The sequence below is a fragment of the Sorex araneus genome, chromosome 9 (genome assembly GCF_027595985.1).
Source record: "Sorex araneus isolate mSorAra2 chromosome 9, mSorAra2.pri, whole genome shotgun sequence".
Taxonomy (NCBI): Eukaryota; Metazoa; Chordata; class Mammalia; order Eulipotyphla; family Soricidae; genus Sorex; species Sorex araneus.
In genome coordinates, this window is record NC_073310.1 from 17,559,112 (window position 1) to 17,578,670 (window position 19,559).

General features: G+C 39.4%; 1 protein-coding gene and 1 non-coding gene across 7 annotated transcripts in view; both read left to right on the forward strand.

Annotated features, from left to right (window-relative positions):
* The window catches only part of MTMR3 (myotubularin related protein 3), a 129,365-nt gene that overhangs the window by 91,607 nt on the left and 18,199 nt on the right, over nucleotides 1-19,559 (forward strand). For 5 of the 6 annotated variants that reach the window (XM_055146836.1, XM_055146837.1, XM_055146839.1 and 2 more), the window contains 5 exons: nucleotides 2,708-2,804; nucleotides 6,274-6,387; nucleotides 13,042-13,247; nucleotides 14,661-14,792; nucleotides 15,959-16,070. In XM_055146836.1, coding sequence (XP_055002811.1) covers nucleotides 2,708-2,804; nucleotides 6,274-6,387; nucleotides 13,042-13,247; nucleotides 14,661-14,792; nucleotides 15,959-16,070 — 661 coding nt within the window. The remainder of the gene's footprint in view (nucleotides 1-2,707; nucleotides 2,805-6,273; nucleotides 6,388-13,041; nucleotides 13,248-14,660; nucleotides 14,793-15,958; nucleotides 16,071-19,559) is intronic. The other variant, XM_055146838.1, reaches the window with a different exon arrangement.
* Nucleotides 16,664-16,767, forward strand: LOC129399044 (small nucleolar RNA U13). Its single transcript, XR_008626888.1, has one exon. It is a non-coding gene; the product is annotated as a small nucleolar RNA U13 (small nucleolar RNA).

Sequence of the window (19,559 nt, forward strand, 5' to 3'; positions counted from 1 at the left end):
TTTTGTTAAAGAAATGTTAATGTAAAAGATTATGAAGTACCTTGTACCTTTTGCAGAAACTTGGTATTTGGGGCCACACTAGTCATGTTCAGAACTTACTCCTGGCTCTGTTCTAAGAATCACTCCTGATTGACTTGGGTAGACCATAGGTGGAACTGGAATTGGAGCTGGAACCTGACTTTTGCAGAGACTTGATTTTGTATCCCAGTGTGGGAAAGATCTTTTTATTAATTAATAAACTTTGAAGTAACCACCGTTGTGTCCCCTCCCCCTTTTTTCTCATTGGGATTCTGAGTTAAAGATTCCCTGTTTACCTGTGTAGCATTTTCTTTTGTTTTTGGCCAGTGCTCCAGTCCAGGGCCCCATACATACAAGGTGTCATGTGTTCTGTCACTCAGCTACATCCAGACTCTGTTTAGCATTCTTAATGGTCTCATAATCTTTGCAGTTTGTTAACAGATGGCACCCCAATTAAGACAGCTTTTTCCTAATTGGAAGTCTCTATCACTTCTACAGTTTTTCCAGAATGGGACAGACCCAGCTGATTATTTCTTCCTGTTTCTCTGAAGCTAATCTTTTTTATAGCTCTTTTTCAAGAAACATAATACCTAGTTTAAGCTCAAGAAAAGGAGTTTAAGTGGAAAATAGTTTTATAAAATTGTGCTTGGTTCAACTGATTGTTGTTTCCTGAAGTTCCTCTTCCATAGATTGCAACACTTTGTACTTTGATCACTAAAGTAGGCTGTTTTGTGTTTTTATTTGTTGTTGTGGATTTTTCTAGCTCCCACTAGCATTTATTTTTCAACTTGTATATTAGGGGTACTGTTTAATTTTGTTTGGTATGGGGGCGGGGTTGGGCCACACCCAGCTATGCTTAGACTTACTCCTGGCTCTGAGCTCAGGGAACCACTTCTGAAGGTGTTAAGGCACCACATGAGGTGCTGGGGATTGAACCTTAGTTCACTGGGTGCAAGGCAAGTTCCCCTATCCATTGTACTTCTCTCTACCCAACTTTGGTTTTGCCTAATGTTATTATCCTAGCACTCTGTCTCCCTAGGGAAGAAAACTACTTTAGATTTATACTTATGATAAGTTAATTTCTGCCTTTGTTACTTGTTAAATTAAGGAAGAGTAACCCAAATTTATTAGGCCAGGTATAGACAGATTGCATGTGTTTGGGTTGATGTTCCTATGTGTACTCATCACTTTTAGAGTTTTATGGTGTTTATTCTGAAATCTCATAATTGAAATATTTTTCTGTTTAATCACTTGTTCTAAATTCACATGGAGTTATTTCTGGCTTTTTTGGTGTGGATTATTCATATATCTCAATATAGAAATATTAATGCTTGATTAAGAAAATTCTTTTAAAGAGCATTAATCTAATAAAACATCATCACCCTCTTAAAATCTAGAAAGCTGAGGCTGGAGAGAGAGTTTGGGAATTACGGCACTTCCCTTGCTTGCAGTTCACCCCAGTTCGATCCCCGGAGCACCACATGTGCTTCCCGGAGCACCAGCAGGGCTGATTCCTGGGCTTTGCTGAGAATGGCCCACAAAACAGCAACAACAAAACCCAGAAAGCTCTCAGTTCTGAAATCTGACACAGAGGATTTATCATAAGTGTTCTAGTTTGAGGGGCCAGAACTATTGTGCAGTGGGTAGGGCTCGATTGCCTTGCATGCAGCCTACCCTAGTTGATCTCTGGCATCCCATAGGTCGCAAGCACTGTCAGGAGCTATCCGTGAGTGCAGAGTGCCAGTAGTAAGTCCTGGGCATTGCCAGATGTGCCCCTCCCCATAAGAGTTTTAGATTGATACTACTGTTGATTTTACTTTTTTTCCCCTTTATTCACCTCTCCATCCCAGACCCTCTTCCTGCTCAGCCTTCCCCAGCCTACCCTTTTACAGCCTCCCCCAAAGTCCAGCTTAGTTGCTTTTCAGCTCCCTGAGGGTCTCAACAAAAGACGAGGCCCCTCATTGGTGCACTATTCCTCAAGCATGGGGGCCCTGGTAGGAGAAGGGAAATAGAGAGGAAGCAGTTCCTTATATCTCATGGGGGGTGGGGGGGATTTGCCTGGAAACATGAGTCTGGGCAGGGCAGAACCACATATGTGGAAGCTGCACTCATTTGTTTAAGAAAGAGATGATTCTCAGGTCAAGCCTGAGAGCCAATTTTAACTGTTACATGAATCATTGATCAGAGAGAGGAAGAAATAAGAAAGTAGCCTGTGTAAACACAGATTTTAGGACTAGACAGACCTGCCATAATTCTTTGTTTTTCCTTTTGTGTGTTCTGTTTTGATTTTGGTTTTTGAGCTATACCAGCAGTGCTCAGGGCTTTTTCTTGTCTCTGTGCTCAAGGATCATTTCTGGCAGTGCTCAGGGTAGAGTATGTGATGTTCCCAGGACTGAACCAGGGTCAGTGTCATAATTCTTTTCTTTCAGTTTCATCCTATATAAAATAAGCACAGTGGAACTTACCTTGGAATTGAAGCAACTAAGTGAAATAGCTTAATTCTTGATTAAAATTAATTAATTTTTATAGTCTTAACCTGACAGTTATTTTTAGCTAAAACTAAGTATGTTGTTTTATTGTGCATTTAATACTCATCTTTGGGGGAAAAAAGTCAGAGCAGTGATGCTTTTATTTCATTTCTTTTGCAAAATGATACCCATTTCTTCCTTTTGCTATCTTTGGCTTCTAGGGGAGCATGTAACATCAAGGTTCAAAAATGAAGTGGAGCGAATGGGTTTTGACATGAACAATGCTTGGAGGATTTCCAACATCAATGAGAAGTATAAGTAAGTTGTAAGGGCCCGTGTGGATTGTATTGAACTGTCAACATCTTTACAGAAACGCCAGTCCTTATGTGGTGGACAATTTGAACTTAGACTTTTCAAATAGAGTTTTACTTATTAAATCTAAATACATGCACAGTCTTCAGAGTGCTGTTTGCACCATTTGTTCTCATTGTTGTCACTGGAGTGGAAAGTGGTCCTTACTTAACAGGCTTCTGGGACCGACCTTTCTGCTGTGTCCAGGACTCTCTTCTACTTGGCACATGCATGTTTAGATGTTTTGTTCATTTGTAAGTAGCTGGTTTCACTTGTTCTCATCATTTTATATCAGCTTAGAGGTAGGATCAGTGATCTCATAAGTTGTGATAAAAAAACTTAGGAACTAGTTATGACTGTACTTTCACTCCAGCTCCTATGAACTAGGTTTAAATATAATTAGGTTTAAATATAAATATAACTAGATTTTAATACATTGATCTAAAACTAACTTTGTGGGGCCACAGCAGTAGTACAGTAGGTAGGACATATGGGCATTTCATATGGTTTCCTAAGCCCCCCCCCCCAGGAGTGATCGCTGAGCACAGAACCAGGGGTAAGCCCTAAGCATCACCAGTGTGCCCCCCTAACCAAAAATAATAATAATAGAAATGTAAATAACTTTGTGGCTGTGAACATTTAACCATTGAAAAATGTGACTGTTATTATTTAAATACTGGGCTGTGGAGAGATAGTACAGAGTTTAAGGCACTTGCCTTTCCTCCTGCTAATCCAGGTTTGAATCTTGAGCACCAAAATTGCTCTTTGAGTACTGCTAGGGGTTACTCCTGAGCCCAGAGCCAGGAATAGCCCCTCAGTGGTTGTGGTTAAGTGTCACCCTTCACCCACCCCACCCCCAAATTTGGGCCAGAGATATAGTTCAGGAGGTAAGGCAATTGTCATGCATGTAGCTGACCTCCAGTGTTCCCAGCACTGTCTGTGGTTCCCTGAGCACCACTGAATGTTGTCTAACCCACCTCATAAACGTTATTAAATACTTGCCATTACCTGTTTCCTTAGAAGATACTTTAGGGGGAGAGAGATAGTATAGGAGTTAGGGCAAGTACTTGCATGTACCCAAACCCAGTTTGGCACCATATGCTTCCTGAGCATCACTGGGTATGGAACTAGTGAACCCTGACACTGGGCCCAAGCAGCACCACACAACCTTAGGTAATAATGCTGATCATCCCTAGGCAAGAACACTTCCAGTCTGCTTGACTAAGATTTGCCCGGAGAACCCCCTCCTCCCTGAGCACTGCTTGGAAACTGCTGCCCCTCCCCCAATAAAATGGTACTTTGTGAGGAGGACAGTTAATCAGTGAAATTTCAGTGATCCAAATTTCTGTGAAACAAAATTGCTGGAAGATTTTAATTAATCTGTCTCCTTTAACGTTCCCTCCAGCAGCTAGAGGTATTGGAAGCATTAATCATTCTGTTGTCCTTTGAGCTGCCTTAAATTATGATAACTATTTTCCTGGTCTGTTTTCAGCTAACCATCAAAGCATTTTATTTTTCATTTGAAAAACTATAGCTAATTAACAAGTTGACCAAGAATTTAAGAACCCAGAGTGTTGTGAAGAATCAGAGCTATGGATTTGCCATTCTTTGCCTATACTCAGTGACAGGTCAGAGAATGGAGGAACTGGGAACCGCAGAAAGGGCCTATAGTCATGCTCACCACTTTTCCTATAGTGAAAACTGCTTATCTGCTAGTGAATAGCTAGTACTTCTTTTTTTTTTTCTTTTCCTTTTTTGAATAGCTAGTACTTCTTAAGAAGCTGACAATAAATATAACAGATCCAGTGATCATAAAACCGAGTAAAGTTAAAACAGAAACGAAACCAAAAAATAAATTTAGTTAACGTTGTTGAAAAGAAAGTCTGAATTAAAAAGCCATTGCTTTTCCAAAACCCTATTTAATAAAGTATTTTTAAATGAACTTATTTTCTTTGAGCCTACTGCTTACACCTTGAAACCACTCTTTGGTACCTGGAAAACTTTTCCCCTACAACAGAGGAAGAATGAACACCAAATTAACATTTAAGTTTAAAATGATAAAAGGGACCAGACTGACTCTTTGTTAGAGTGTTTAACTCTAATCCTCATGTCCCAATTTGTTTTTCGGAGTTTGTGGTGTTAGGAAGCTTATAGGGGTACTCCCGGTCATAACCACCTTTGGTTCAGTATCTTTTAAATCGCTAGCACCTAATCTTATGGAAATTGAGAATGAGAGAGATTCTGTGTAGAATCATCAAAACATAAGTTGTTTTTAAAAATTGCCTCTTCCCCACTACAGACATTCTCAAATTAGTTGGCATCACTTGGTGACCCATGGAAATATTACTTCTTCTAGTGAACATACAGGAAACTCCCACTTTGGGCCAAACTGCCCTAATGCATAGGCTCTGGTAGGGTGGTGGCGTGTTTGTGTGCCCTAGCACACAAATTATTGCCTTCACTATTTAAAAGGAACATTGCGGTTGTCCATTGAGAAACAGTGTTCCTGTATATAAAGCAACCTTTACCAGACAAAACACTGCCAGAACATTAACTTGACTATCATGCATCTACTAGCATCTTCTCTGTGGAAACAGCTTGTTTTTCTTGTGTGTAATTAGTTCTGAATTTTTTAAATAGAAAATAATAGTTAATTGCTTACTCACATTACTAGCTTAGCCCAACTGATTATGTGGGCAGTTGGGCTGGCGTGTGTTACATACTGTGTCTATATACTGATAGGCTATGACTATTACTTATAACTAGATATACTTTTTGGTTCAGCATCAAAGAATGCATTAGTATTCTGTGAGAAACTTGAGATTGTGGACTCTTGTCCTTTTTCACATTGCTCCCCTTTGACAATAGATGGAAAGACTGAGGGTCTGGTAAAGGTGACACGTGGACCATGCACTTGCATAGTTAGAAATGACCTGTGTATTTGTCTGTTACCACGAGGGAGTATGCCTTTCAAACACCTTCCCCCGCCCCACTTTGGAGGGCTCACCAGCATTACTCGGGTTACTTCTGGCTCTGAGCTCAGGAAGAACTCCTGGTAGGCTCAGGGGACCATATGGGTTGCTAGGGATCAAATCCAGGTAGGGCATATGCAAGGCAAGTGCCTTACCTGTTGTACTATCACTGTACCCCCCACCCTCTACCCCATCCTGAGTAACATAACTTGAGAGAGATGGGTGGGTGGATGGATGGGTGGATGGATGGGTGGGTGGATGGGTGGATGGATGGATGGATGGATGGATGGATGGATGGATGGATGGATGGATGGATAAGATTTAGGCAACCTGTTCTGTTGAGTTGACCAAGACACAGTATTGGTCTTGTTGCCTTTTAATTAGCTCCAAAGTAACTTGATTCAGCATCATCTTGTATCTCTCTCCTCTCTTCTTCCTCTACTGCTTCTTTATCCTCCTCTTAGGTTATGTGGTAGCTATCCACAGGAGCTCATAGTGCCTGCCTGGATCACGGACAAGGAACTAGAAAGTGTAGCAAGCTTCAGATCCTGGAAGCGCATCCCTGCTGTTGTCTATAGGTAAGTAACCCTGTGCACACTCGACTTGATCTGCCACTCTGCCTCCTGCTTGTGATCTACTGTCCTTGATCATGCTAACTGGGAAGCGAGAGGAGGGAGGGAGGTTCAAGGAACTTCATAAAAGTTTTCTGACAAATAAAGTCAATTTTTTTTTTTTTGTATTTGGAACATACGTGATGGTACCCATGGGCTACTGGCAGCTTGTGCTTGCAGATTGAACCCAAGCTCTTACACGCAAAGCATATGCTTTAGTCCTTTGAGCCATCTTTCTGGCCTCTTAAGCGTTTTTTTTTTGCTTTCTTATTGCTAAAGTGCTCTTCAGTCACATACAAGTATTTATTTCATCTAGAATACCAGTTGATTGGCAACTATAAGAAAAATTTAATAGAAAGTGACTGGTCTTACTATTTCAAGATTCTGCTGACATTCTGTAAGAAAGTAATGTGCTTATTGCATTTAGCTTCAGATATTGACCTTTGGACTGAGAGAGATGAGTTCTAGAGAGTAAGAACTGTAAGTACAGAGTTGAGTCATATGTGATTGTCTTTGTGATTGAAACACTGACATTTGGAAGAGCTCTGCTCTGACAGGGAGCATTTACAGAAGGGTAGGGCTAAGCTGGGCAGAAGGTCTCAGAAGTCAGAGGCAGGAGAGCCAAGGACCATTCTAAAAGGAGATTATGGAAAGTAATAATCCTCCATAATCTCACCTGTGTGGTGAGGAACACAGGGTTTGGTTTTGGTTCTGGTGTTGCTGGCAATTGAACCCAGGTGAGTGCAGATTTTTGGAGTTTATTTTTTTCTGACACTCTTGCCTATGACACCTAAGTTTCCTAACTGACCTTAGTCTGTTCCTTATTACTAAAATGGGAATGGTATTCTTAACTTGCAAGTATGCTGTGGCATCTAAGTGAATCTATTCTCTTTATAATTCAGCGAATAACTTGGTTCTCACAAAATCATACTAACATTTTTTGAAGGGGGGAAATCATATCCAGGGGTGCTTGGCGGGAAACCATGTGGTTCTGGGGGTTGTACTGAATCTCCTGAATGCAAAGCTCATGTATGCCTGCCTGTTGAGCCATCTCAGCCCTTAAAAATGTAGTCACTCCTTATTTTGGAATGATTTCAATGGTTCTCCTTTGTAATCACATTCTCTGATTTCCCTCCAGTTTATAGACTGTAAGAACTCTTCCTTGAATTTGGTCCATTCCTGTAGTTTAGTTAGAAACTCTCTAGTGACAGGAGGATTTTCACTGAAACATTGAGGGTTGCAGAATTCCCAATGAGGTAATCATAGCATTCACCTAGTTCAGTCAAGGCAAATGCTGGAGGCCACCCTAAATAGAGACAGATGAAAAGGTATTGAACCCACTGTTGCCTTTGTAAATGTTCTTCATTATTGTTTCAGACACTCCTAGAAAAGTAGGTCACCAGATTTATCATTCAAGTGGTAAAGATGACATTGGAATTAAAGAGCAGTGAAAACTGAAAAGATTAATGAATCTAATCAGTGATTGGGCCAACTCGGTGGGCCAGCTGCCAGCTGCTGCCGTCTGGCCTGTGTTGCGTTAGATCAACAGCCATGGCATTTGCAAGGTTTGCTGACTTTGAAGTCATGGCATTTGTGGCTTTGCTGTCTTAGAGCATAAGCTGGGAAAGGACTCTTATTAAAGTAAGGGGCTTCAGGTAAATTCTCCCTGTTGGTAGAAAAGCGTCAAAGTGGACATTGAAGAAACCTTCCTAGAATAAGTATGAGAATTTATTTTCCTTCTGAAAATTATTCTGGGGGCATTAATTAATAGGATTTTTAAAAGTCCCTTCTGGATATCATAGAATATATATAAGTGACTTATATTAATGTAAAATTTTTCAGAGAACCAACTCAGATACAAATGAAAATTCTTGGTGTAATCCATATAAACTGAGAAAGGCTTCTAGGAATTGGATCTCTGATCCAGAGCAGTGGCTGGTCTTATATCTCTGAGTTTCAAACTATTGTCACATAACTTAGCTTTGTTAGCGGCATGTTAAAAGAATGTTTTGGGGGGCTGGAGTGATAGCACAGCGGGTAGGGTGTTTGCCTTGCACGAGGCTGACCGGGTTCGATTCGCAGCATCCCATAGGGTCCCCCAGCACCACCAGGAGTAATTCCTGAGTGTAGAGCCAGGAGTAACCCTGTGTATTGCTGGGTGTGACCCAAAAAGCAAAAAAAAAAAAAAAAAAAAAAAAAAGGATGTTTTTGGTTGGGGCTAGGGAGGTAGCTCAAAGGGCTGAAGCTTATGCTTTACATTCAGAAGCCCTGGTTATGGTCATCAGCATCACATGGTCGCCGAGCATCACCAAAAATATCACCACGACCCCCCAAAAAATACAGGATGTTTTTGGATTCCCTGCTTTGTCAGTGCAGTTGGCAGGCTTTTTTCTGAATCCAACATACAGCTGCTGAATTTAGTTGTCTTGACTGCAGTAATGATTCCTTAGATCGTGAGCAGCAGTTTTTTGATAGCACCATGCTGAATATATGCTTTTTCCTACTGTGGTGAGAATGTGCCTAATTGGATTTATTACAGAGGACAGATACTAGTTCAACACAGAAAGATGGTATGAAGGGTGCCCATCTGTAGTGCAGTTCACAGCTCCCTCCTTTGTGTGTTGAGAGCTTTTAGAAGTTTCTAATCATTTATGGAACTTGCCTAATGCTAACTTAGTGCTTGTTTGTATATTTATGTATCTCCATTAAAATGAAGCACTTGGTATTTTTAGTAGAGAACTCTTTCATTGGATGTTTTGTTTTACATTTTCCAGCTTCTGTTTATTAAAAGCATGATAAATATGCTTTTAGTGATTTTTAGCTGTGATGTTTAGTCCTCTATTATCCATTAAAATAAGACTACTGATGACTAAACTGATTATTACAGCAGCTTCGTGGAATCTGCCTATTAAGTTTCTGTGGCCCCTAAAATCCAAGATACAGGCTAAAGAGTGCCACCTACTGTTTCTCTGTGGCAGGGGAAGACGCCTGGGAAAGGTCCTGCTAGCCTCTTTGTTAAGGTGTGACCCAGTATTTACAAGACATCTAGTATATGTTAGTAGACTTATAAAAAATAAAAAGCAGACATTTTATTTCCAGTTTGTTTCCATTCAGCAGGTGGACCAGCTGAATGTTGTTCTGGTGTTATGCAAGTACTTTTCAGTAATTCTCTCCTTCAGTGAAGATTGAAGATTGAAAACTAAGCAAAGTGGTATTGCAGTGGAATTTTAATACTGCAATTTTTTAAGTTATTTATTGTTAAATTAACTTTTTATTAGTGCACTATTATTTACAAAGCATAGTTGAATTTCAGGTGTACAACATTTCAACTTCCCTCCACTCGTGTCCCTAGATTCCCAGTCTGCTTCCTTGACAGGCACAATTTTCCTTTCTTTTCCTTTTTTTTTCTTTTGTTCATTCATTTCCCCCTTCACCCCAGTAATGTTTATTAAGACACTTATTTTCAAGTCTGTTCATAATAGAGTTGTTTCAGGCATACAGCATTTCCAATTCCACTACCAGTGTCCCCTTCTCTTCACCAATATTCCCAGTTCCCTCCCCCCCACCCCAGCTTAGCCCCTTGGCAGGCATATAACAGTTTCATTTCATATTACTTGGCCCAGTAAAACTTAAAGGAATGACACATAGAATTATTAGGAAATAAACCAATAAAAGTCAATTTGTGTTGATGAATTGCTATATCTTTAACCTGTCTTTATCTAGTAGAGGTAAATGCACCATTAGTGTCATGCCCAATGCCACATGATGGAAAGTTTCTCCTGTCCTGTAAAGGAGCTTGTATAATACTTTTTGCAGAATTGGTTTCAAGGTTATGAATTTACTAAGTTGTTCCTTCACATCTGAACGACAATCTAGCTGGGTTAGAGTATTCTTGGTGAAGTCTTCATTTTGTTGAGTTTTTGTGCTATATCCTTCCATATTCTTCTGACTCAGAGAGTCTCATTTGATAGATCTGCTATATATCTATTGGGTTTTCCCTTGTGTGTAAGTTTATTTTTTTTATCTTGTTGCACTCAGTATTCTGTCTTTGGATTTTGTCATTTTGAGTATAATATGTTTTGGAGTTTTCCTAGTTGGGTCTGTTTGTACTGAGACCCTCTGGTCCTCGTGGATCTCAGTGCCTGTAATCAGGTCTAGGAAGTTCTTATCGGTGATTTTAAAAATGATGTTCTTCATCACATTTGCCTTCCTGTTCTTCAGGGATTCCGATGATTCTTATGTTAATTCCTCTTGACCTCATTCCATAGTTCTCTGGGTGCTGTTTATTTTGTTTTCAGGCTATTTTCTAACTTCTGGTATTTCCTAGGGTCTCCTCCTCATCTTGGAGTTCATTGATCTTTTGCTCAGCTTTTGTTAAATTCTGCTCTTCAGAGCTTCTGTTGAGTTTTTTTAAGTATCACCTACCATGTTCTTCATTTCTGTCATTTATGACTAGTAGACTTTTATATTGACTAGTACTTTCTTGTGCTTTGTTGACTACCTGTGCTATTCGTTTCTTTGAACTCATTGAGCATCCTCACTAAAGACACTGAGGATTTTTAAGTGTTATTTACATTTATAGTGATACTGTTTTTGCTCATTGAGCTTGGTGGGCTTCTATGTTTTCCTCATTAGTTTTCTAGTGTTCTTGTGCTGGGGTGAGTCTTTTTTTATTATTTTTTTTAATTAATTTATTTTTATTGAATCACCATGTGGAAAGTTACAAAGCTTTCAGTCTTAAGTCTCAGTTACACAATGCTTGAACACCCATCCCTTCACCATTGTACATATTCTACCACCAAGAACCACAGTAAACCTCCCCCCACCCCCCACCCCCCAGCCCCCCACCCCGCCTGTGTAGCTGATAAATTTCACTTTACTTTCTCTTTACTTTGATTACATTCAATATTTCAACAAAAAACTCACTACTATTGTTTGGAGTCCCCCCCCCCCAAAGTCAGACCTGCTGGAAAGGAAGCATTTGATAATTTGTTTTCCATTGCTGAGAATAAAGAATGGGGTGAGTCTTTATAGTTACCTCCCACCCCCCCAGCCCTCTGGGATAGTGGAGCAGCAAGCAGGAGTTCAGGCAGGAGCCTGATGTGGTATGCTGTGGTATGGGCCCGTAATATGAAGGGGCTCTGCCTTCCATTTTGGACTAGGCCTACTGACATCAGTCAGAGGCAAGCCTCCCCCGGGATGGTGGAGAAGGTTAGGCTATTGTTACGTTTAATTTGTTGTTTGTAAACTCTGGAATTAAAAAGACAGGATTAAGTAGTATAGCACATATCATGTATGTGTGAGGCCCTGGATTTGATCCCCAGTACCACCTGGCCCCCTGAATACTACTAGGTGTGACTTATTGGGGGAGGGAGTGGGCAGTCTTTCTCAATTTGTTCCTTGAAGACAACAGGTAGGTGTGATAGTGTCTTTCATTTAGATTCATCATTGCCATACATGTCATAATATGTGTATGCATGTATTTGTTTAGAAACAATTTTAAGACATCAGTGGTTTCTTCTAAGGTATCAGTTGGAGGACATTTACAGTTTTGCTTTCAAGCTTTTTAATTTTTACAGCGAACTGATTACTTTTATAAATTAACAGTAAAAGTAGCTTTAGAGATACATACAGAACACCCTTTTAGTATGTATAGTCCAGTGATTTTTTTTTTTTTTTTTTTGCTTTTTGGGTCACACCCGGCGATGCACAGGGGTCACTCCTGGCTCATGCACTCAGGAATTACCCCTGGCGGTGCTCAGGGGACCATATGGGATGCTGGGATTCGAACCCGGGTCGGCCGCGTGCAAGGCAAACGCCCTACCCGCTGTGCTATCACTCCAGCCCCAGTCCAGTGATTTTTTAAAAGTATATTCAGAATTGTATAAATCATCACTGCAGTCAATTTTGGTACCTTTTCATTACTCCAAAAAGAACCCCAAGCCCACTTACAGTAATTTTCATTTTTTTCTTTTTCTTTTTTTTCTTCTTTTTTTTCCTTCTTCCCTCTCTCCCCCCCACCCGTTTTGACTCTAATCAGTGTACTTATTCTGGACACTATATAAATAAAGGTATATAATATGTCATTTTTTATGACTAGTTTCTTTTACTTAATATTCCATGCTGGAATTCCATGTGGCATGTATAAAGTGAACTGTGAGTGTGAATTCTGATCTTATTTCTTGAAAAGGAATGAGTGGGCTTATTGAAGTTTACCCTGTTCTTTTCTTCCTTAGAAAGGTAGTAATAAGAGCAGTTGTGTTTCATGAAATCGCATGAGACTGTGTAAAGCAATCAGCTGCAGACCAGATAAGGATTTCTATTCCTAAATTAGAATCTTGTTTTGAAAAGAACCCCCAACCCAGCATGGATCATGTGGACACAGTTGTTGTAGTGGACTCTCAGAAGTCTGTGAGGAAATAAGGTTTCTGTTTCAGAATCTCTTATTATAGGATAATCAGGTATTATATCAAAAAGAAGCCTTATGCTTCATTAATGAGTGGGAAAATTAATATTTGTTTATTCTCACCTCATTTTCCAAAAATTTAAAGATTTAAACGTTTACTTCATGTCAGTTTATTTTTTTCTAAGAGTGCAGTTGTTCTCTTGTTACCCACACAGGCACCAGAGCAATGGCGCTGTCATTGCCCGCTGTGGACAGCCAGAAGTCAGCTGGTGGGGATGGCGAAATGCTGATGATGAACACCTGGTGCAGTCAGTAGCCAAAGCTTGTGCCTCTGACTCCAGATCAAGTGGCAACAAGCCGTCAACTAGGAGCAGTTCTCGTGACTTTCCCAATGCTGGAGACCTTTCTGATGTGGAGTTCGGTAAGGTGTCTTTTGGACAAGGAAGAGTTGTGTAGCACCTGACAACCTTTATTTGAAACAGGCTTTTATTTTTATAAAACCGTTTGCTTTTAGGAGAGAACAAAGCTTCAGTGGAAGGGAATGTTTTAGCAGTCATAGATCTTAGCAGGGAACTAGAATATTCTGTTTCAAACTTGTTTTAAGAAGAATAGAGTAGGCCAGAGCGATAGTACACCAGGTGTGGTGCTTCTCTTTCTTTTGGTCAACCTGAAATGGATCCTAGGCATCCCTTATGGTCTCTCAAGTCTGCCAGGAGTGATCCTTGAGCGTAAAGCCAGGAATAAGCCCTGAGCACACCCAGGTGTGACCAGAAAAACTAGAAGATTAGAGTGTGTCTTTCTTTATAAAATTTGAGGATATATGTGATACAGGACATACATGTTGTTACTATGGGGAAAACATCAGGCATCATTACAGATAGCCTTGCTCGTGACTGACCTGGGTTTTGTCTCCAGCACTGCATTATGGTGCCCTGAGCATCACAAGGAGTAATCCATGAGAACAGAGCCAGGAGTAAGCCCTGAACACTGCTGGGTGTGGCAAAAAAAAAAAAAAGACTACAGATAACAGTAAATGATTGGGGCTGGGGAGAATACAAAGGTGCTTGCCTTTTATGCAGCCAAACCAAGTTCCATTTCTAGCACCTCATATAGTGTCCTGAGCCCACTAGAATTGATCCCTGATCACTCCTAGTAATAAGAGCCAGGAGTAAGCCCCGAGAACAGACAAATAACAGAATATAAGAAATATAAGAATAGAAGAAATAGAAGATTGAGCAATAACTCCCAATAACTCTGGGAATTGGTTTTGGAGGATAGATCTTTATCAGTCTCTTAAATGCAGCTGACATATAAACTGAAAAGAAAGTCTATGAACCAAGGGCTATGGTGAGGTGGATTTTACTTCTTTCCTTAACAGAGATATTTTGTTGTTGTTTTCTTGCTTGCTTTGGATTTTTTTTTTTTTAGGTATTACAATTTTATGGTGCTTATTTGCACAATTCAGGTAGAGGCAGGTTTATTTAAAAATTTCCTCCCTGTGGAGGGACAGTAGTAGAGAGGAGTGGGCACCGATTATGAGAATGGTGCTGAAACATTATCTGCCTGAAACTCAATTATCATTTTATCACTGTTGTCCCGTTGTTCATCAGTTTACTCGAGTGGGCACCAGTAACATCTCCATTCGTCCCAGCCCTGACATTTTAGCAGCCTTCATTACTCGTCTTACCCAGTGATTGGCGGCTCTTTCAGGGGCAGGGGAATGAGACCTATCATAAGTAACTGCAAATCATGGCACTTTAGAAATTCATTTTAAAAATTAGAAACTTTAAAAAAAAATTAGAAACTTTCTCTTCCCTGCTTCTGATGTCCCTAGATTCTTCCCTTTCAAATGCTTCAGGAACAGAGACATTAAGCATCCAACCACAGAAGCTTTTGATCTTGGATGCACGCTCCTATGCAGCAGCTGTGGCAAACCGAGCCAAAGGAGGAGGCTGTGAATGCCCAGGTGAGTGGTACAATGTTTTGTCACTCAGCATTCTGTCCTCGTGAGCCTCTTGAATCCAACCCAGGCACACTAGGACCAAGTTCTCATTTAGAAATGAAGGGCAAATTGTACTATTCAGGATACCTTAGGAGAATCAGAGCTTTTCTTTGGCTAATTAATACTGAAATGTTATTTTGGTGGGAGAATTGAAGGAGGATGTACAGTGAAACCCATACTGTTCCTTCCCTGTCCCACTCTTGAGGTGATAAAGAAATTTTGTGAGGAAACCTGTTTATGTTTGGAATCTTCTGCTTTAGTAACTCCATTTCTTAATGCTTTTTATTGAAGTTTTGACAGTGAATATCTCATCACTTGCTTCACAAAAATCTGAGCGTTTCTGCTTAGGAACACTGGGTAGAGATTGAAGCAATGGGACTGGAGAGATAGTACAGATATTAGGAACTTGCCTTGCATGCGGCTGATCCCAGATTGATCTCTGGCATTTGGTCCCTGATTACTACCAGGAGTGAGCCCTGAGCGCTGCTGGGCATGGCCCCCAAACAAACAGAGATATAGTTTACTCATAGTTTCAGACACCTGAGTTGGGAATTAAGCTACATTGGTGTTAAAATTGAAGTAATGAATACAAAGCTCTAGCAAAACACATGTGTTATGACCTTTATTACCCACACTGTTTGTTTGTTGACATTCTCCCAAAAAGGACCTAGGAACCCTTTGTTGCCAGTTGTGTGCTTGTGAACCAGCCAGACACTAAACTCCTTATTCAGATGTGACCTAGAAATTGAAAGCAATTGTAGTAATGTGAAATTTGAATGCATGAAGTGCATTATTTTTAAGTGCAAGTTCTTTTCAAAAAGGTTATGGAGCTGTAATTTAGTTAAGATCCAGCACCTGCAATAAGAATGTACATAGATCTAAAGTAGTAGTTTGTATTTCATGTCAGTATCTTCTTCACAAATCTAACCTTCCTTTTTGCAAAAGCAGCTAAAATTCAAGTAGTGTTTTCCTCTCATAATAAAGGAGTGGGATAATAGGCATCAAATAGTATAGTTTCATTAGTCAGCAGCTGCATTGGACTTGTTCGTATAGCCAGTTTGCTTTTTTAAAATTTGACCATGTGGGCTTTCAATTCAACATACTTGTGGTCTCTTTATTGTTCTCTCCAGAGTATTACCCGAACTGTGAAGTTGTATTTATGGGGATGGCAAATATTCATTCAATTCGGAGGAGTTTTCAGTCTCTGCGGTTGTTGTGCACACAGATGCCAGATCCGGGAAAGTAAGACCTTGGTCTTGATTTAATTTGCATTGCTTTAAAAAAAAATTTAGTAGTGTCTTTTCTATTTCTTTATATTTTTCAGTTTTACTTTCAGTCTCTGTGTTCTTTCTGTATTAGGAGGCTGGCAGCATTAGTGGGCACTTGGGAGAAAAATCCCCTGACACGTTCTCAAAGTTTAAAAACGTGTATCACAGAACAGCTCTTAGCCCTCAGAATAGAAGCATTATCTTGTTTTTCCTGAGATCTTTTCCTTTTCTTCTACATTGTTTTTGGCCAGGGTAGAGTACCTGGCATATTAGGTAGGACCTGGGTTGAATTCCTCAACACTGCAGTAAACAGCCCTCCCCTCCTCTCAAAACACAAAGCAATTTAATTCTTTGATTTCTAATGTCTTAAAAGTGACATTTGTCTGCTAGATCTATGATGTCTTACCACGAATAGTTAATATTTACTCATCACATTCTAAAAATGGTTAAGCTTCTTTAAATTTGCCATTAAATCAGTTCCCTTAGTCTCTGATTTTTAAACTGCCCTCTCTTACTTGCTCAGAATATTGACATGAATTTTATTGCTTGTTAAAAATGAATTGCTGGATCCTTTTCCAGTTCATAAGCATGATGATTGGGTGTTCACAGGTTTGTGCGGTATGTGCCTCCCTTAACACTTGTTGTGCACTTGTCACATTACTCATCTGATGTGAAAAAAAAGAGAATTGCTGACATTTGCAGTGAAGGTTAAAGGACACCCCTCACCCTAAAACCTATAATTTACAATAAGGTAAATTAGGAAGAAAGCACTATAAAACAAATAAGTACAGGTAAATATTTAAAAGCTTGAAAGTCCCTGTTCTATAATTTTAGGAAACCAGGAATAATGCTAGAGAAGACAGAATTTTCTTTTCTAGTTGTTGTGCTGGAGCCTTTAATCAGTAGATCTCATGGTTATACCATTCTTTATTTGATTTCCTAAATCAGCTGGCTTCCTAAACCACTTGTATTAACTCCTGGTAACAAATGATTAAATTCAGTACATTGATAACAGCTCAGAGCCTGAAGCTGTTGTGTTAAGGAAAAATCTCACCAAAGAAATAAGTTTGTGCTTTGGGGAATTAGCCACTTGCATGACTACACATTTCTAGAACTTAGCTAATAAGACATTCTTCTCTATAGGTCTGGGGCATAATTAGTGGCACATCACATGATTATACTATTGTGTGAGTTTAGTCAAATGGATTAATTACTGTGGGTATAATTTTTTTCTACCTATAAAATGAAAGAAGTGAGATAAGCTACCTGATCGCTAATATCTCTGTACATTAAATTTTTTCCTTAAAGTATTTTTAAAACTGTCCAAGAAATGAATTAGCCCTCTCCTGATCCAGTTGAATATCTAGATTTTATTAAAGAAAGAGGTAATGCTTTGTTTATACTTGGCAGCAAATCATAATGAGTATTGAAGCCTCCCTTACAGATAAAAAGCAGCTATGGCAGTAATGGAACCAGCAGTAAACAAACCTCACAGACAGTTTGAGAAAAGCATAAATAAATGTGGAGTCTCCCGGCACCTTCTTGTTCAGCAGCTTTTGGAGTGCAACTCTCATTTAGGAATGGAAAGCCCATCACTAGTGGTATTTTTATACATTGGCAATGAACAATCAGATAGTAAAATTTAGTTTCATTTGTAGTAATATCAGATACATCTCATACGCTGACCAAAAAACTAAAGAAAAAAAGAAAAAATTTTGTCTTTCAAATTAAATTGTTAACTGTAGTTTACATAATACTGTTAAAAAGTTTTTATTTTTTGTGGTTTTAATGTACAAACTTATTGCACTTTCACCACCACTGAAGTTCCCAAGACCTGTTACCACTGTCCTATGTCATTTCAAGTCCACCTCTTCTTTCTCTGTCCCCTTTATTCCCCATTGCTTGGTAACTCAGTTTTATAATTCATGGCCAAAGATTTGTTATCATTTAATACTATCTGTTCCCTTGCTTTGTTTCTTCTGTATGCTAAGATGAATTAGATCAGCCAGTATTTGTCCTTCTCCCTTGGGCTTATTTAACCTGTTCAGTCATTCCTTCCAAAACACAGCAAACTGCAAGATTTTGTCTTTTCTTACAGTTGTGTAGTATTCCATTGTGTATATATACGACTATTTTTTTTTTAATCCCTTTATCTGTTGGTAGATATTTGGGTGGTTTCCATGTACCATCACCATTCAAACTTAGATGCAGTAAATATAGGTGTGGAAACATGTTTTTGAATTAATGCTTTTATGTTCCTGGGATAGATGCCAAGAAGCAGAATTGCAGGGTCATCTGGAAGCACTGTTCTTAGCATCTTAAGACGTCTCCATACTATTTTCTACAGAGGCTTAACCAGATGATATTGCCACCAAGAGTAAAAGGAGGTTCCTTTTTCACCACATCTCTACCAAATACTGGTTGTTTCTAATCTTTTTGATACATGCCATTCTCACTGCTTTGAGATGATATCTCATTGTCCTTTTGACTTATATTTCCTTGATAACAAGAGACAATACTTTTTTCATGTGCCTGCTGGCCTCCTGTATGTCCTGTTCAAAGTAGTGTCTCTTTACCTCTCCTCCCCTAAGCACTGCTGGGTATGCTTAAAACTCCTGCCAGAAATAAACCAAAATACACAAAAATCTATTGTATTTATATATGCAAACAACAAACTAGACACAAACTCTAGTTAAAATAGTATGGGGCTACCTTGCATGTGGTTGACCCTAGTTCGGTCCCTAGCACTAAATGGTATCTGGTTATCACTGGGTACAGTTCTGAATGCCCACCAAGCACTGCTGTGTGTGGCCCTGGAGAGAGAACCCCAGCTCTGCTGGGGTGACCTGATGATCCCTGACACCACAGTTGATTGAGAATTGCTGGAGAGTCCTTCCACCCTACCATCAAATAAGAACTTAACAAAAGTGACAAAAGACTCATGTTAAAAACTTTAAGTCACTTTTGCTAGAAATAGGAGAGGATAACAACAAATGGGAAAAAATTCTGTGTTCATGAATTGAGAGAATTAACGTTGTCAAAATGACCAACCTAAGCATGAGTATTCAGTGCAATCTCTATGGCATTCTTTAAGGACTTAGAACAAACACTTATATAATTTTTATGGAATTGAAAAACTCCCTGAAGAGCCAAAACAACTCTTTTTAAAAAAGGAAAAAGTTGGGAGGTATCACATTCCTTGATTTAAAATGATCCTGTAAAACAGTAGTAATAAAAATGGTATCCTGGAATAAGGATCGACTCTCAGACCAATGGAATGAAATTAAAACTCACACCATACACCAAAGTTAATTTAAAGCATACTCAAGACCTTGGTTAGAAAATGATCCATAAAATTACACTGAGGAAAACAGAAAGAAGCTTTGAGGATATGGACCTAAGGTGTCTAATGTTTCAGCTACACTGGCAACAATAGCAAAAACAAAAATAAATGAGACTATAT